The sequence below is a fragment of the Phodopus roborovskii genome, unplaced genomic scaffold (genome assembly GCF_943737965.1).
Source record: "Phodopus roborovskii unplaced genomic scaffold, PHOROB, whole genome shotgun sequence".
In the NCBI taxonomy this organism is placed as follows: Eukaryota; Metazoa; Chordata; class Mammalia; order Rodentia; family Cricetidae; genus Phodopus; species Phodopus roborovskii.
In genome coordinates this window covers 1,110,131-1,128,966 of record NW_026126647.1, presented here as the reverse complement: position 1 = coordinate 1,128,966, position 18,836 = coordinate 1,110,131, and the positions used below count along the sequence as shown (strand labels likewise).

At 46.1% G+C, this 18,836-nt stretch overlaps 1 protein-coding gene across 1 annotated transcript in view; it reads right to left on the bottom strand.

Moving 5' to 3' along the window:
* Rell1 (RELT like 1) overlaps positions 1-18,836 on the bottom strand; it is a 60,509-nt gene that overhangs the window by 25,608 nt on the left and 16,065 nt on the right. Inside the window, exon 2 of the mRNA XM_051174016.1 lies at positions 2,490-2,717. Within this exon, the coding sequence (XP_051029973.1) occupies positions 2,490-2,717 (228 nt within the window). The remainder of the gene's footprint in view (positions 1-2,489; positions 2,718-18,836) is intronic.

Below are 18,836 nucleotides of genomic sequence, written 5' to 3'. Positions count from 1 at the left end.
CGGAACAGCGTCCAGAAAGTTCAAGTGCCCTCACGCAGTGCTAAGATCCTGGCTTTGGGTCTTCAGTCCCCACCTTCCCATTGTCACAGTGTTGAGTTCCTTGGGAGAACACACATTTAAAAATTGAAAAAAAAAAAAGGCTCAGGGCTGTCCATCAATCTCCCAAGATCAAATATCCACCGGCTTTGTCTGGCAACAGAGTAACGCATTTGTATCTGTCCCCATTCCTCCCATCTCTCCTTATTACCTTAAACCCTCAGGGGAAACAAGAAGAAGGCTAGTTAAAAGAAATGCCATTTTCCTTGGGTTTCACCTAATTGCAGACTTGCTATCTAAAGCTGGTCTACCGACTTATGCTTCCAGCTGAATTAGTAAGTGCTCACTCATCCATGTTTACAAAGAGGCTCATTTCCTTTTAAACAAGGTATCTAAATCTGGGCGCTAGTTACTTGTTTACAAATTCAGTTTACTTTGAGAACGCAGTACCAGTCAGTAGAACATGTGACAGTGGGCAGGAGGAGAACAAACCTCCACTTGGAAACTAACTGATCTGTATAATTTATTTAGCAGGGCAAGAAGTAAAGAGACAGGACTGAGATACAGCATCCTACTGGGGAAGATGCACCGAGTAGGGCGATGACACATCCATGTACCTGCATGAATGTTCCCTGAACCCCAAGAGAAGCTTCTCTCCCACGGCCCAGGGATGTGTGGGCAACCAAACTGGAGACCATGACTGAGCCAACCTCCGTCAGTTCTGCTCTGTTGACAAACACTCTGGGCTGGGTCTAGCATTTGCTGCCTGTGACTCATCATGCTCACCCGTGTGTGTTCCTCAGCCTCAAAGGTCAGTGGGGGTGGAAAAATCAACAGTCCAGCAGGATGGCAAGGACTGAGAAATCTTCCCCCAGGAGGCCCTGCGGAATGCTCCACTGGTGACCTCTCTGTGAAGACTCCATAGAGGGGCTGAATTGGATGGGAGATGGCGATCTGCTAGTCCTTGGGCCATCGGGAAACTGAAGGGTCTGGGAGCAGGGATATAGACATGGAGGATCCAGAAATAGGAATACAGAAATATTGAAATGTGAATTTGTAGCCTAAAAGAAATGGGAGCTGACAGTCACCAGCCCTGTCAGTAACTAGGGATTAGCTTTTCAACAATGGTTTTCCTTGCTTGATGGCTGGCACTAAAGGCTAGCTTTTTACAATGGCTCTCTGCAGCTGGAGGGTAGATTTTTCACAATAACCAGCACCACCCACCCACCCACCCATTGCCTGCCACTTAACAACCACCATGGACCAGAGTTAACTTTTAATAAAAGTTTGTGTGAGACCCCCATCCCATAAACCTTCAACCAAATGCCCCTACGTGACTTTTGGCTTTGCGTTGTTCAGTATCCTTCCTTGCTATAGAAAACCATCAATGTCAGGAAAATACAGAGATGCAAAGACCAGCAGCAGGCTAACACAAACACTCAACTGAAACCTTGTTAGTGGGAATTATAGAATACAAATGTTTCCAAGCTTAACCTCAAAATTATAAAAATTCCTTTGTCCACCCTAATGCTTACTACAAAAAGAGGGCCCTAACCTGCCCCACATTGCCACAGTTTTAGAAGCCCAAACTTCCGGCTGTGGTCCCAGTTAACTGATAAGCTTTTTGTGCCCTGTGATTTCTTTTTTTTTTTTTTTTTTTTTTTTGGGGGGGGGGGGGGGGAATAAAATTTGCTTCTGGTTTCATAGACTTTGGTGGTCTGTCCCCCATTATTTGCACACCCTCCAACCCAAACCCAACAGAAACCTCCCGAAGCCATGACTGGAAAGGAGTATCAGAGAGGAGGGATTTGTGGGGTTTATCCCAACACAACTTATCAAGGCATGCACGGAGGAAAAGGTGAGCCACCCTGACGTTCACACGGAAACACCTGTTCTTGCCGGACCTCTACTGTGCTACAACTACATCCATTCACTTCATAAGATTAAGTCCGGCCGCAGAAGTTTAGCTAGGACCCCCCCCCCCCCTTCACACCAGCGCTGCAAACCTGATAAGACTGATTTCACATTCCTACCACTCCCATTAGGATCTTACTCAATAGGCAGCAGCAAGGATTAAGGTTTATGAGTGGCTGTAAGCACCAATCACCAAAACACCCTGTCTCGAAATTTCACAATAACCCTTCAAGGTGGAGATTAGCCTCATTAAAGTAAATGTCAATAAAATTAGAAATAAATATCCACAGCAAGAATAACAAGCCCAGGGCTACCAGGCTCTGAAGGAAATACTCAGCAAGTATTCAGTAAATGCAGGCAAGCGTTCAAACTCTGATTGCTGTGGGAAACACGCAGTTTCCTCATTTTAAAATGTGAGTTTATATCAAGATTTTATTTATTTGTTTTGGTGATTTTTTTTTTTTTTTTTTTTTTTTTTTTTTTTGCTCAGTACCTGCTCCTCAACCCATTTAAAAATAAAAATAGCGAAGGTTATTTACCTATCTTTTCCACCTTTTCCTCTTCAACCTCCTGTTCGGCCTCTGTCGTACACCGATAGCCTTTCTTCTTAAGCAAGTGGCAGATGAGGACACCAAGGAGACCCATGATGAAGAACACAGGGACAAGCACATAGGCGATATATTCCGGGTGTCCATTCCCAGCGCTGTTGGTGGGTGACGATGGAGTCGTCTCTGCTCGGGAGTGCAATGTGCGGCTGCCAGTGTTGTCTACAGAGAGGGATATACACAGCAATGTTAGATGCTTGTGATGACCCCCCCCCAGGAAACATTTCCATTAAATGGTGTGTGCTTTAGCTGTAAGCTATACACACAGGTCTGGGGGTCCTGATGCACATGACACGGGGTAAGTCCCCAGGCTAGAGCTGAAACAGTCCAAAACCAGCTCCTTGACTATGAGATCTCTGTAACAGAGGAGGTCGAAGGCACAGGATTTTAGTAGAGCGCCCCACACAGAATACGCATGCAAGTGTTAAGGGGGTATTACAGCATAGTACTTAGCAGTTGTATTTGAGGACTCAGAGACAAGAGGTGAATGCCCACACCACCTTTTAGCAGCACTCTGACAAGGAGCAAAGATCTAACAATCAAATGTCTCTGCTTCTTGTGAAAGGAGATCCCAACGATACCTTGCAACAAAGATGAAACCAATCACTGCGGGTCAAACACACACGAGGATTTCTGCAGCTATGAGAGTAGCAAGTGCTTACCCTCCTGCCAAGCACTTCCAGGGATGCAAGCGCATCACACACCAAGGCAGACAACCATCTTGAGCTCGTGTGGCTTATGTTCTAGAAAGATTTAGTGAACTGAGCTGGTCAGAGCATAAAGAAGAGGGGGGTAAACCAGGGATGGCCTCAGATTTCTGGCAAACGTAAAAATGGAAGCCTGTGCATTTGTTGGTTCATTGATCTAAATAACACGTGCTGTGTGCCCGCCGTGTGGAGAGCAGGGGGGGATGAGGAAGAGGGGTGAGGACGCCAGCCCGTTCCCATCTGGGAGCTGGTAAGGTAGCATCAGGGCAAGCATCCAGATGAGGTCACGTGGAAGGAATTCATGTTCACTGAAGACACAACAGCACTAAAGTGACCTGTCCACAGAAAAAGACAGCTGGGGCGAAGGTACGGTTTGGAAAAGAGATGATTGCTTTTAGATCTCTCCCATGGACTTATCCCAGAGGCAGCCTGAAAACGAAGACGGTTTAAGAGCCATGATGTGGCCTCTAGAAAGATAGACAGAGAAAGCCTGGGCACACCATCATGACAAGTAGCTAGGAAAGAAGAAACAGACTGCAGAGAAAACCTGTGGGATAGACAGGTGAAACTCATAGAGAGGAGAGGAGCCCCTTCACTCCAGAGGCTGACTGAAGCCTCTCCCCAGAGGAGACGCAAGAACTACAGCACAACTAACCATCGCTAGGTAGGCTGCCGACATACGGATGGATGGATGGATGGATGGATGGATGGATGGATGGACAGACGGACGGACGGATGGAATGAATGACAGATGGATAGACAATGGATGAATGGATGGATGAATGGTTGGGTGCATGGATGGATAGATGGATGGATGGACAGATGGACGGATGGACAGATGGACGATGGATGGATGAATGGATGGATAGACGGACGGAATGACATATAGATGGACAATGGATGGATAGATGGATGGATGGTTGGGTGTATGGATGGATAGATGGACGGATGGATGATGGATAGATGGACAGATGAACAATGGATGGATGGGTGGATGGATGAGCAGGTGGTAAGAAGGATAAATAGATGGATGATAAGTGGATGGGTGGGTGGGAGGATGGATGGATGAATGGATGGATGGAAGGATGGATGGGTGGGTGGGTGGTGGTGGTAGATGGATGATGGGTGAGTGGGTGGGTGGATGGATGGGGGTAGGAGGTGGATAGATGGATAGGTGGATGGATGGATAGACAGATGACTAATTTTATTTTGAAATAACAAAGAATTTTGAAATAACCAGACTTAGGGGCCTGGGGGATATGACCCTACTCCTCATTCCCCTATTTTCTGGGGTTCTCAAACAAGGCTGTGAACTCTACAATGTGAGCCCTCTTACCTTCCAGTACCCAATGATCTAGTTTTACCTTAGTAACTGTAAGCCTGTTCATACCACTCCTCCCCAAGGAACCTCCTGTGCAACCGTGCAACCCTCTGAAGATAATAGTTTCAAAACCCACCCAGACAGTCTGTGTCTCTTGTAAAGACAAAATGAGACCATTAGAAGCCCACACCCGTACTCCCCTGTGTTATTTTCCTCTGAGCACCTCTCCTGTTTTAAAGTCTGTTTAAAAGGTCTTCTGGCTGGTCCAGAAATTCTTTTCTGTGTTAAAGCCAAGATAATTTTACCTGAGTTGAGATGCCTAAACGATTAAGGGAATTCAGGATGCCACCAGTAGCAGAGTGGAGCTTTGCCTCTGTCCGTGATACTCTGGCTGAATAATGCCACAGAAAAATAAGTAGCAAATGAAAGGAGGAGGTCAGGTGTTCACAAAGTAGATGAAAACTAAGCCTTTGTCTCAGACAAGGTCTCAGCTCGGATTCTAATGTGATTAAAATGAAACTTCCTACACAAGTGCCACCTGCCCTGCGAAGGAAACCCAAATCAGAAGGATAGCATTCTCAAGAATGGCAAGAAAGGACGAGTGTCGTGTGGCTGTATTCACTGCTGATATGAAGTGGGCACAGGCCATAGCTGCAGGCAACAGTACCAAAATAAAGCATAATTTTGCAAACCGGAGCCCATGAAACAAAGGGCTGCTTCTTTCTCACATGGAAATAGCCACTATCTATGAGCAGTAAAGGAAATTGGTGGTTTCTTCAGTTTGTAAATAAATGGTTACATTCATTACTTTATCAGGCCATGTCTAGAATCTGAGATAGCATACTTTTTCTTATTTCTCATTCACACATACATCCTCTCTCTCTCTCACACACACACACACACACACTCACACACACTCACACACACATTCACATACTCACACACACACTCACACACACATTCACATACTCACACACACACACACATTCACATACTCACACACACACTCACACACATTCACACACACTCACATTCACACACACTCACACTCACACACACTCTCTCACACACACTCACATTCACACATACTCACACACACTCACTCTCACACACACACACACACACACACTGCACCTGACTTCTCATAACAATGCATTGCACATATAGTAGAGACCTCACAGATGATAATAAAATTTTTAAATTCCCTTCCTTCTTAACTGTTCGTCTTATAGTTAGACACACAAATAACACTGTCTAAAGGATTCAGTAGGATAATATGTTGCATAGGTTTACAGCCGGGGGGGGGGGTCAATAGATTATATCATGTACACGACAATAGACTACACCATCTCAATGTATGTAAGTGCCCTGTTGTCTGATGAAGTATATTTACAATGTATTCCCATCACTAAGCAATGCGGCTCTCTGTACAAAATGTACACGTGTACCTATATGTGCATAGTTATGTTCAAGGCCAAAAACATTTATTTAACTTCTTCAAGTTCTGAGTAAGCCTGGTTAGTTGGCTGCCTGTTTGTTTGTGTCCTCCCACCTCCTGTCCCTCCCTCCCTCCCTCTCTACCCCCTCCCATTTCATGTCACACTAACATCTGAAAACAGAAGAGCACTCCTCAGAGCCACTGCCAGTTTCACTCAGAAGGGGAAGATCCACTAGCAGTTGGGAAGCAGGGAAGAGAGCAGTGGGAATCAGAACCGGTGTCACACGGCATCTCCGAATGCTGAATCAGGTGGCTGAGAACGTGTCTTCAGTGCCCACTTGACTTCTGGTAAACCCTCGCTGTATGTACAGAGACTTGTGATTTGCAAACAAGAATCACTCACTCAATCGCAATGACTGTACAATGGAAAAATCTGCAGATGACATGAATCTAAATTTGCGAGCCACGCAATTCTAGAGATATGGAACTGAAGTTAAAAGCCCAGGCTGTCTGGAAGATGCAACGGCTCAGCCACCACATAGGAGGAGAAATCTCCTCATCTTCAGTGAGCAAAATGTAAATGTTCAATGCTTGGTTTCCTCACCCATAATGCAGTCAGAGCGACTGTAGCTGATCTGGGGCATGGTGGCACACACCTGTTATCCTAGACTGACACAGAAGGGTTTAAGGCTAAGGCCAAAGAGACCCTGTCTCAAAACAAGCGGAAGTATTGATTGCACCCCCGATTTTAAAACACAGCCCCATTTTTAGGATGCCACCCTCACTGGCATGTGCAGCCACAAACTCCTCTCCTTAAAATTCTTACCTCTGATGCTGAATTTATTGTGAGTTGGGGGTGTCTAGACCCCAACCCTTAAAGAACTGACATCCTGCTTCCTATATCTTTAGGCATTTGTCCTTGGCTCTCAGCCACGTGCTATACAGAAGCCGAACCTGTCTGCGTAGAGGGAGCATCAGCAGGCATTGACTTGCCCTAGTAAACAAGCTGCCTTGGCAGTAGACTCTGTAGCCACAGGACGCTGAGATGCTGCACAGAGCAAAGATGAGCTGTCCACATGAACACTACCCAGACTGTAGCTCCTTGCGCCAATCAATGCGTGTTTTAGGACACTAAGCGTTAGGTAATTTGTTATGTAGCAACAGCAAGAAACGCTATCCCATGAAGTCACCGAGAAGATTAACTACACTAACTCGTAAAGCACCCAGAAGGCAAGCCTATCGAAGAAGTTTAGTGGGCATCACTGACCTGCAGTGCCTGAAAAGTGGCCACATGAAGTACTGAAATGTTGAATTTAAGGCAAACGCACTTAAAATCTCTGCTCCTGGGTTGTATTAGCAGCATCTCAGGTGTGACCAGTCATGTGGCTGGCTGTTTGCTGTCCTCCTGGGCAGCTCAGATAATGAACATTCCCATCGCTGTGGAAAGTTCTGTTTGCTCATCAACATTTCAGATTTTACAAGGAAGCACTAACCAAAAAAAAAAAAAAAAAGTATTGGCTGGAGAATGCCTGTAACCTACCTGAACAATTCTATGAAGAAAAGCTTTTAGATAGCACGGTAACTATTAATTAACAGTAAAGAAGACTGAACAATGCTGAAAGTATTGAATTGGTATAGGGTTATCTTTCTTTCAATTAACTAATAAATGAATTGTCTGGAGAGGTAGCAGAGGATGGGTATGATCAGAAATACACTGAACTAGTGTTTGAAATTTTCAAAAAAAAAATAAGTTTTAAGATGTTATTTTTTAAAAAAAACTTTCTAATGCCTTCAGCTGAATTATGTCAGATTTATGAATAGGACATTTTTGAGTTAGAGTATTACTGATCTAGATCAGACAATAGCAACACCTACATGTTTGACAATAAGGTCAAAGTCACTCATTATATATCTGATGGAATAGTGTGCACATTTTAAAGCACTCATAAAAGTTCTGAGGAGAGAAAAACTCAAACTCTCCAATGCTGAATGCCCAAAGTTGGGGGTCAATGTCTTAGTTGCAATATAATCTAGTTAGTAAAATTAAAATATATGTTTAAGTATAAAAATGTATAGTGACCAAAAGATTGAATGATTCTGGTAGAGCAATGAGATTAAATTTTTATTCTCCACATTTTACTATAACTTCCTAAAATATGAATTTTGGGGGAAGGAACCTATATACTGTTTTTCATTTTTCATTTCCCTTCCACTTTAATTTTTCTCTTTCAGAACCTACCACTCATCGCTTCTGAGAAGTCCTTTCAAACTGGTAACTGTTAAAATAATAATAATAATAATAATAATAATAAAATAAATCTCCGATAGATGATTCTAACTTCAAATCTTACATGTAGTTTCTGGAAGGTCTTGGGCCCTAAGGTGATAGAAGGACATGATACAAGATATAGACAGCACCCAAGACTGGGGACTTTCTGGGAAAGGTGATTCTGTTAGGTGTCATACATGGGAGTCTGGTTATGGCACCTCTCGGCTTCATACGCTGATTTCTGAACAGTGCTATTGGCCTGAATCTCACCCTGAAGTGTAATTGTCATTATAACAATATTAAGAAGTAGGTACTTCGGCCGGGCGTTGGTGGTGACTGCCTTCAGTCCCAGAACTCGGGAGGCAGAGGCAGGCGGATTTCTGTGAGTTCGAGGCCAGACTGGTCTACAGAGCTAGTTCCAGGACAGCCTCCAAATCAATACAGAGAAACCTTCTGTCAAAAAAACAAAAACATAAACAAACAAAAACAAAAAAGGAGGAGGAGGAAGAGGAGGAGGAGAAGATGCTTGAGAGAAGGATTAGACCACAAGATAGTCTCATACATGAATACAACCTTATCCTGGGAATGGGCTCTGGTTGTCATGCGTTAGTTATCCCACAGGAGATTAGTTATCCAGGAGTGGGTTAGTTATCATGAGTTAGTAATCCCAGAGTAGGTTAGTTATCCAGGTGTTCCTTAGTTGTCAGGGTTCCTGATGAGAGGGTGAGTGTGACCTCCAGCCTCCCCCAACACCCCGAGCATGCTCTCTCGCTGCTACCACTACATCAAGCAGCAGCATGAAGGCCCTCACCAGGTGCCAACATCACACTCTTCAGTTCCTTCAGCCAAACAAATGCGTATGGCTCACAAATTACCTCGCCCATCGTATAGCTATACTGCCATAAAATGGGCTAAGAAAAACACAGACCTAGAAGCTGTAGGAGGGTGGCGATACTGAGTCACTGAGTCTGCTCCATGAGGAGTGTAAGCAAAGGAAAGCATGGACCCATGCTAAGAGCCAGTGGAAGTGCTTTCTGGTACACTCGGTGTCTCCAGTGCTGCAAGAGACACTAAAGCAGGAGAAAAATGAAAATGCAAAAAAAAAAAAAAAAAAAAAAAAAAAAAAAACTACAGAGTTTCCTCCAAAATTATTAAAATTAAAACTGTCATTCGATTAAAAAAAAAAAAACTTACAACTCTGTTTATATCCAAAAGAATTAAGTAAGGACTTTGAGGCCCTACCTGTGCTTTCCATGGTCGCTGAAGCAGTATTTACAAAAGTAACGTAAACACTTCTTGATGGACAAGGGCCACGTATAAACACATATGTAGCACACATAAACACACAATGAGCTACCACTCAGAAGGGAAATAAATGTACAATAACCTAGATGAGCCTCAAGGACGTCACACTAAGTCAGTCATAGAAGGACACCTATCACATGACATCATTTACATGAAACGTCCCAAATATACCGTCCCCACTTATCTTCGGGAATTCACGATGCCGGGGACAGCCAGGAGTGCCCAGCCCTATCTACTCTGCTCCTTCCTGTATGCACCCACCTGTGTTGATACAGTACGACTTGAAGGCTGAGGACAAAAGTTGCATGAATACTCCCTGTGAGGTTCAGATAACAGTGCCCCCCCCCCAGCCTCCAGAAGCTCATATATCTGGACGCTTGGTCGCCAGAGAGTGGAACCTTTGAAAGACTTAGAAAGGTTAGGAGGTGTGGTTTTGTTGGGAGAAAGTGTCTCTGGGTGAGCTCTGACACTTTCAAAGCCCATGCCTGGCCCAGTCTGTCTCCCCGTCTGTAGATCTGGATGTAAGACTCTCGGCTAACTGTTCCAGAGTCATGCATGGTGCCATCCATGGTCTCTGCCATGATGGATAATGGACTACACCTCTGAAAATGTAAGCAAGCCCCCAGTTACACGCTTTTTTTAAAATAAGAGTTACCTTGGTCACGGTGTTCCTTCACAGAGACACTGCCCCTAATCTTTCCTTACTTTACTGTCAACTTTTCACATAAAAAGAAGCCCTTTTGTGGCTTCTCTTTAGCATACCAACATTGCCAGTGTCCTTCTGGCACTCTGGAGACATTGCACTAAATGAAGGTCACCTACGAACAGTCAGTCTGATGACTGGGATGACTGCTAGCAGGTTGGCAGCGAGCAGCAAAGAACCCTGGACAAAGGAATGATTCATGCCCCAAGCTGGTAAGAGCAGGGAGGAGCAGGATGGCTCAGGGTTCCATGGCACTAAGAAGAGAGTGCACAATCGAATGGGTACCGAAGTTTCATTTCTGTAATTTTCCATTTAATACTTCTGATCACGGCTGATCGTGGGTAACTAAAACCACAAAGAGCAAACCCGTGGCTAAGCAGGGACTGCTGCGGTCAGAGACCTAGAAAGAGAAAGCGGGCAGGGTTGGGGGAGGGGACATGAATGGTTGCTGTACAGAGGGTATAAAGTCCCAATTATGCAAGACAAGTCTGACAAAACTACACCGTGCAACTCATTTGTCAAGAGGAAGAACGCATGTTAAGCATCCTTATGGGGGGTGGCTATAAAATGGTTAAGAAGAGATCTTTGGGGACCACAGATCGTATCACACAAATTTCCCTGAACACATGAGAAACCTTTAGTTTCTAATTTGGGAATTGGCGTGAAATCTTCCCAACTTCTCTCTTGCAGGATTTTACTCCCTATTTCTTGGTAGTTTCTTGAAGTAAACATTTCTGTTATCTCCTAAAACAAACTCACACATAGTGGTGCATGTCTTTAATCCCAGCACTCAGAACCCAAAGGCAGGTGGATTCTCTGAATTCCAGGCCAGCCTGGGTCTACAGAGCAAGTTCTAGAACAGCCACGGCTACACAGAGAAACTCTTCTGTGAAAACGAAAGAAAACCCAAACTAAAAGCAATGAAGGAAAAATAAGACAAAAGAAGAAACAGCAAAGCATGGGAGGTCTTTGGTGGCCGTGGACAGCAGGGCTGAGGGACTACAGTAAGATGGACAGCAGGGTCCCTGGGTGAGAGGGATTGGGACAGAAAGCATGCATTTCCCACAGTGAGTAAGTACAGCAGGAGGCAGTCCCCAAAGTGAGTAAGTACAGAAGAAGCCAGTCCTACTGTGGGCAAAGGGAAGAAACGTTTCTCTGGAGGCTTTCCTTTTTCAGTAGAAGAAACCCAAGTGTCGGACCTTTCCACACACAGAACCTAGAAGTTGGGTTTCTGTAGAGGGAAAAAAAAAAAAAAAAAAAAAATGTTTACTTTTGGCTCAAGGTCCTGGAGGCAGCAAGTCCAAGAGCTCGCCATGGCGGTGCAAGTTCCCTGTGACTCTGGTGGGATGCAGAAGGGTGGGGCTCAAGTGCAGGAGATTGAGCCCCAAGGCAGCCCTGCGCTGTGGCCACATTAGTCTACCATGACTAACGGGTCTCATGGCAGCCAGAAATCGCACAGGTTGGCCTTCCGTCCCCTCACAAGAGCTCCACTCCAACACCACCTTCCCCAACACAGGAGCACCAAGGTCGTACTTAAACCACAACAGCATTTCTTAGTATAGTAAAGGAAAGGGGAAGAAATGTGGAGTGTTGGACTTGAGATTACCGCACAGAGAAAACCATCAAACGCTCAAACAGGAAGAGCTATTTCTTCCCGAGGGATTCTGAGGTAGGTGGAAGGAGCCAAGGAAACAGGTGGCTGACATCCTCTGTTGCATAAGAAGCAGCAGCTTGTGTTAGGAACAGCGGCGGAGCAGAGGGACTTAGAGCGCAGGCTCAGTAGAGGCGCTAAGGAATGGGAGCAGCCGGCGAAAAGCGTGCAAAAGGGCACAGCACGTGTGCTGGGGCAAGGGATGTGTGTCTTTTTCCATGTATGCTGACCCACCAAAGGCACACAGTACAGGCTGCAAGGCCCAGGAGGAGGATGACAAGCAACAAAAGGAGTGAAGCTGAGCCAAGGGAGGGAATAGTTGGGCGTGAAAGGGCTCCAGGGTTACAGAAAGCCTGGCCATTTCACCACTGTTCCTACTTACAGCGGAGACCGCTTCACTGACGGGCAATCCTGAGCCAACATCGTACTAAGCTCCGACCGACTCTACAGAAGAAGTGGCAGTGCCCAGATTGAACTAGTTCAGATCCTACCTGTTCCTTCAGGCTCCCTGTTACCCTCAGAGCCAGCATCAATAAAGAGCTCAGAGAGTTCCAGCCGATGCCAACATGCTTAAGTCTTAATAATTTTAACAATATTTCACCGTCTTAGCCATTTTTCTGCTCTCTCTCTCTCACCACTTTGGTTTAGAGTAACGGCTCTCAAACTTCCAAAGCTTGAGTTCCGATTAGCACAGCTAGAAGTAGGGTTGTGTTTTGAAAACTGTCACCCATTCTGTCAGCGCCAAAGCAGTTTCCCAAATGGAGGTCTGCAGCTCCGTCTCCCATCTCCATCCTCCCAACTCCCAAACCATGGCCCACCCTACCCAACCCATAGTCTGGGCACCTCACAGACTTGCTGTGTCTCCAAGAATAAGCTACCACCTCACCTCGAGAACCTGGAGAAGTCACACAGGCCCTTCTCAGCCCTGACTTCGAAGATGATCCCTTCCACAAATACTGCCCAACAAAGACCAGATTATATCAGTACTGTTTGGGTTTTTGTTTTTCCCACCCTAGGCCTGGCCAGCTTTAGTCAGTTCACAGGAATCTAAGGGTTCACTGTGCCTTGGCCGGGGAAGCTGAGACAGAATGGGACAGAAGTGGCATTCCCAGAGGCCATAAGCATAGCAAGAGGGGTTTCAAAGATAACAGGGAAGAGATAGCAGAAGCCAGAGCCTCCAGGCAAGTAACCCCTGGAAGCGGTTCCAACACAGCCTTGGCCAGTCAAGGCAATGGGGAAGCAAGCATACCAGAGGCTCCCATAAGCAGCTCCCAAGTGTCCAGCAAGGTGTGCTGTGCATCCAGAAATTCGGGCTTCCCGCACAGCCATCACCAGAGGATGGGAAGGCAACCCCTCCCAAACACACATTCTATCAGCTAACGTTGCAACCAGAGTCCAAGAACTGAATATATGAAGTCCAGAAAACTGACTGAGATGGCTATCCACTTATTTCCCTTTCAAGAGGCTTTACTTCATGCACCTTTGCCAACAGCCAGCTCTCTGACGATGAACAAGATAGCTCACCTGATCTACAAAGCAAGTTCCAGGATAGCCAGGGCTGTCTCAAAAAAAACAAAACAAAAACAAACACCCAACACCTCAAGTCCCGAAACTCCGAATCAGAACCACGATTGTAACGATCCATTCTGTCCCTCGCAAGCCTCAGTAGTTCTGGAATTTATCAGCTCGCTCCAAGATTTACCAGGCAGTACGCGGCTTCTTAAAGTGTTCCCACTTGCAACCCCCCTTTTACCAGCAACCCTAGGTATGTAGATAAATACAAAAGGATACACAAGTCGAACACTTTATAATAAATCATAAGGAAACTCATCTCAGAACAATTCTTGTAAACATACCTTTCCATTTAGTGAAAAGAAGGCAAGACTGCACAGTAATGAGATGTATTTCCTCGTTTATTTTTGCATAAAGAATTAAATCTTGGCTGAATATCATCTGAAACTACGAAGAACATCTTCAACACTTCTCAGACTTTATTAGCTACTTAGACTTTTTGTAGTCATCATTTCTGGTAATTCTGATTTGCGTGAATACGTAGTACCAAATGGCTGAAGCATATTGGAAATTCTGTACCAATTTCAAGGCAAAAATCACTTGATTTTTTTTTTCCTTGAAACTCAAGTCAGTGACTCAAATAGCAGTTTTCAAAACAAAGAATTCTAATGCTGCCATCCACAGATACACTCATATAATATTTACACGCTGAGAAAGACTAAAGTCCCTCCCATGATTACACCGCTGTTTCTGCCCAGCAGAACATGTCATGCTGTGTGTAGAGTAAAAGCGCAGCGATCCATAACGTAACGGTTTCCATGAGAGCCAGCGGTCCTGGGCAGCAGCATTCATCAGTACTGCCTCGGACATTGGCGTGTATCAGGCAGAGTGTTTGGAGGGGAGGGCCAAACCAGGGCTGCAGTGAACCCACAGAGTCCAACACGGACAAGCTCTCCCAGAGACTTCTCGGGCTCACTGTACACTCTGCTTTTAATTCACTTTTGGTACATTCTCTTTACCATTGCCATAGTTTTCATGACCCCACATTCGGCATGGGGCTCCATCCAGGGGTTGGGGGTCACCCCTACAGCAGGGGAAAGTGTGAACAAGTAGGACCCCACCCGCTTTCATGAGGCTATAGTTGAAGTACAGTCAAAATCGATTACCTATATATAACAGGAACTTGGCACAAATTCTGCAGAAACCGTCCCCCAAACATTTCTGTGTGTCTGTACGACTGTGTCCTGCTCTCAGTCAGGGCCAGCGCTGAGATGCAGTAGCCTTCACTCAGAGTCAAGGCATTTACAAATGGGCAGAATGTAAAATGAATGGAGAGAACAAGTAAACCCGTGTGGGCACGGGGAACAACGTGAGTCCAGACATCAGTGTGCTTAAACGTTGTGGGTGGGGTCCTCCACAGATAAGTGAGTGCTAGAGCCCCGCCCTCTGCTGTGTGGCACCTACCTGCCTGCCTGCAGAGTCCTCCCACCCGACTGCATACAGCGCCCCCTTGTGTCAAAACCTCTGAGAGCACCCAGTCTGCCCTGGCAGCCCAGACGGCTTTGGAATGGGATGGAAGCATAGACGGACTGCTCAGCAAACCACACGGGAACCAGCACTGTCAGGACCTGAACCCCTGGAAAACTAGCCCTACTAAGGCAATCATGGGGAAATGCACACCAGTTTTCAACCTAGTTACTCAGATGCCGCACTTTGAGCCCAGCCTCTCTGCGGCCTGGGTTTCCTTCTGGGAGTACCGCAGGGGTCGGGATGGGCAGACCCAGAAAGGATGAAAACTTAATAGTAGACCTATGTAGAAAAACTGAACCTGGCCAAACAAAAGAGGAACAAACACTCTCTACAGGAGGGAAGCTGGGAACAAAGCAGAATCACCCCAGATCACTTCCAGATCAAAGGACCGAAACTCAGGTGACGTCAATATAAAAAAAAAGTAAAAGAAAAAAACCCTAATCTAAATATTTGCCATCCCTGGTTTCAATTTATACTAAGGTTGGGGGTGTGACTCTAGAGTCTAAGAAAGTCCCGAGCAGCATTCTCTAACACTGGAGGTCATATCTTAGTGCCACAGAACTCCCTGACCAAGCAAGTCCCTTAAGGGGACAGAAAGGCTGACTGCAGACAACTGCGGCTGGCCCTACCCCTAGCTACCCCTTAGGAAGGAACTAACTCCAGGATCCCAGGAGGTCTCTGGAGAGGTCATGTGCTTAAGTCCTGGACTCCTAGGGCATCTTCCAGCCTACCTCACACAATGGCTAGCATTCATGACAGGAGAGAATCGGCTCACACCAGGCCTCACCCAAAATGAGGCATGGTCAGCTTACCACACTTCCACTCTGGCACACGAGTCAGGAAGCCATCAACCATGTCTCAAAGGCAGAGGAAGCTGAGGAGTCCCAGAGGCACCCCAAGAGACAAGGCATATCAGTGAAGTCACACAAAGGATAATGCCAGAATAACAGATGCTAGGGACAGCATCTCTTTCTTCTTGTTCCTGTCCCCATGTCTGCCCACCCGCCTGTCCATCCGCCTGCCCATCCGCTGGCCCATCCGCCTTTAGCTGTTTTCAATGCTGTGCACAGGAGGATTTTTACAGCTTTAGTTCTTGGAGGCCCTGTCTGTCTTCTAGGGAAGGGCTGGGAGGCTGGAGAACACGTATAGAGACTTTTACAGTAAATCCAACTGAGCATTTCAAGTTGTGAATTACACACATGCACAGGAGAGGTAGTCTCTGAGTTTATTTCCAACACATGCTTTTAAAGAAAAAAAAAAAAAAAAAAAAAAAAAGCATGGTTTGCACTGTAGAGGTGCCGCAGTGGTTAAGAATACTTGCTGCTCTTTCAGAAGACCCAACAACATCATGATAGCTCTCACAACCATCTGAAACTCCAGTTCCAGGAGACCCAATGCCCTCTTCTGCCTTCCATGAGCACTGAACACACATAGGACACATGCATACATGTGGGCAAAACACTACTATACACATAAAAATAAACCCATAAAAACAAACAGGTGGGCTACACCTTTTATCATCTGACCCGTTGCCTAAGTCAGTGCATGCCAGCCCAGCACCCCTCCAGGTGGCTGAGAGGTGCTTCCCACCAGACGACCGACCTCACTGTGTATTATCTACATATACATGTATCTTCCCTCAGTGTAAAAATCCCCTTAAGGAGACGTTAGCTATGAGGAGATGGTACTGTACTGACAGCATTCCTTAAAAAAAAAAAATCTCAGCATCATAAAAACCTGAAATATTAACTATGAAAAGCAAAAGGTCATTCAGAAGCACAACTCTAACTCACTTCTTCACAACCCTGCAAAGGCAGAGCGAACAGAGCGGCTGGTTTCACCTATGATTCATGTCCCATCCCCAATTATGTGTCCACATTAGTCATAGACTACTGCATTGGATTTTATGCAAAGGCTGCCACAGACACAGCTTGTACACTCCATGGTAATGGCATGGCATTTAAAACCATTTGGGAAGGAAGACAAAAAGGAAAGATGAAAAGAAGTAAAAACACGCTCATACGCATTAGCTGGAAACACAGTAGATGAGAAATGAATGTTCTTGCCCAATTAACACGGTGCTGTTCAATACACTTGCACATTGCAAAGTAGATCTGGACGCCACGGCAGAAAGGAATTAGCCAGAGTGACTCCCCATATCCTCATTCGGTAGGTAAATCACAGCCTTCCATGCACCACGGTGGTAGTGAATCAAAGACAGGTCCAGCACAAACATCCAAGGTCAGACATTTTGTCTCCTTCCCACACCAGCACACCCCACGGAGACACTGGCCAAAGGTACCAAACACAAACTGGGCACAGAAATCAAAAGAACCCCTGGACTTAAGTCTGACACGTGTGAGTGCCATGTGGAGGGCAGGGGCCCAGTCACAGCTTCTGGGATGCAATGAGGACGCCCTGAACCCCAGCCACATACAGGTGGTGACAGCAGAGCTAGTCCTTGAGAAGGGCTCCTCCCAGATCACCCACGGAGCACATCCATGCCCACTCTAACTTGACAGGTACTTTTGTTCCGACCTTATTTGGGTCTGGTACAGTTAGGTCCTATCTGCCCAATGCCAATGGTTCCCAAAGATGTGTAAGTAAGCAGGTTGCGTCACCCTGAAGCTGTGCACACTGGCCCAGTGGTCTTTCCTGAAAGACAGCCACACAAAGGATGCTCTGGGACCTCATCTACACCAACAGAGAGTTCCAGTCTGCAAGGACGAGGCTACAAATAGCAGGACACTCCACAGCCAGCTTTGTGAGTTGGCCCTCAATGTGAGATGGTCACAGGACACCAGCTCCCTGCAACTCACCAAGTCCCTACAGGGACACTAAATCCAAGCTTATGTAACCTCACCAATGGCCACTGCCCACTCTTCAGAAGGCTGTGATCCTAATAGATCTGTCCGTATCCCTCTCAAGAAGCCAGGCAAGACTAGGCTGGAAAGTACTTAAGCTGCAGTAAGTAGGCCAAGTAGTGCAAGCCGGAAGAAAACAATCTAACAGGAAGCAGGAGACAGGTCCCAACGGCCCACTTCCTTAGGAGGGGAGCACTGGGTATTCCTAAACAAATCAGTGACTCCCCTGAGAGGGACAGAGGGGAGCTGACATGGGGGACAGAGCTTGGGGAGCTGGATACCTGGCTTCTGTGTACAACATCCCAGCCAAGCACAGAACAGAGCAGGGACTAACTAACTACGTGGGGAAATGAGGGTCCTGGGCAGAGCAAAGCTTCCCAAAGGAGCTGGCCCAGCTCCCCTCAGTGGGGACAGGGAGGTTCTCCTCCCCAGGAAGTTCTAGGAGCTGTGGTTTCCATCCTCCGTGCCTCTGGGGTGCTCAGACACTTTTGCCACCAACTGCTAAAAGCAACCCAACTTCAATGACAACTTCAGTGTTTTTTCTTCCACTGTTAATTTTCTTTAATGCCCACAACTCTGAGGTGGATGTTAGCATTGAGAGAAAGAGAGAGAGAGAGAGAGAGAGAGAGAGAGAGAGAGTGTGTGTGTGTGTGTGTGTGTGTGTGTGTGTGTGTGTGTGTGTCTGCGTGTCTGCATATCTATGGGAGCCAGAGATCAGTATCAGGTGTCTTCTCCAATTGCTCTCCACCTTGTTTTTTGAGACAGGATCTCTCACTGAATGGAAGCTCACTGATAGGCTACAATGGCTGGCCTGCAGCCTCCCAAAGGTCCTCCTATCTCAACTTTCTCACACTCATACACTCATACACACACACACACACACACACACACACACACACACAGGGACTGGCTGTTTACGCAGCACCTGGCTGTTTACACAGGTGGGTGCTAGGGATCCAAACTCGGCTCCTCATGCTTAGA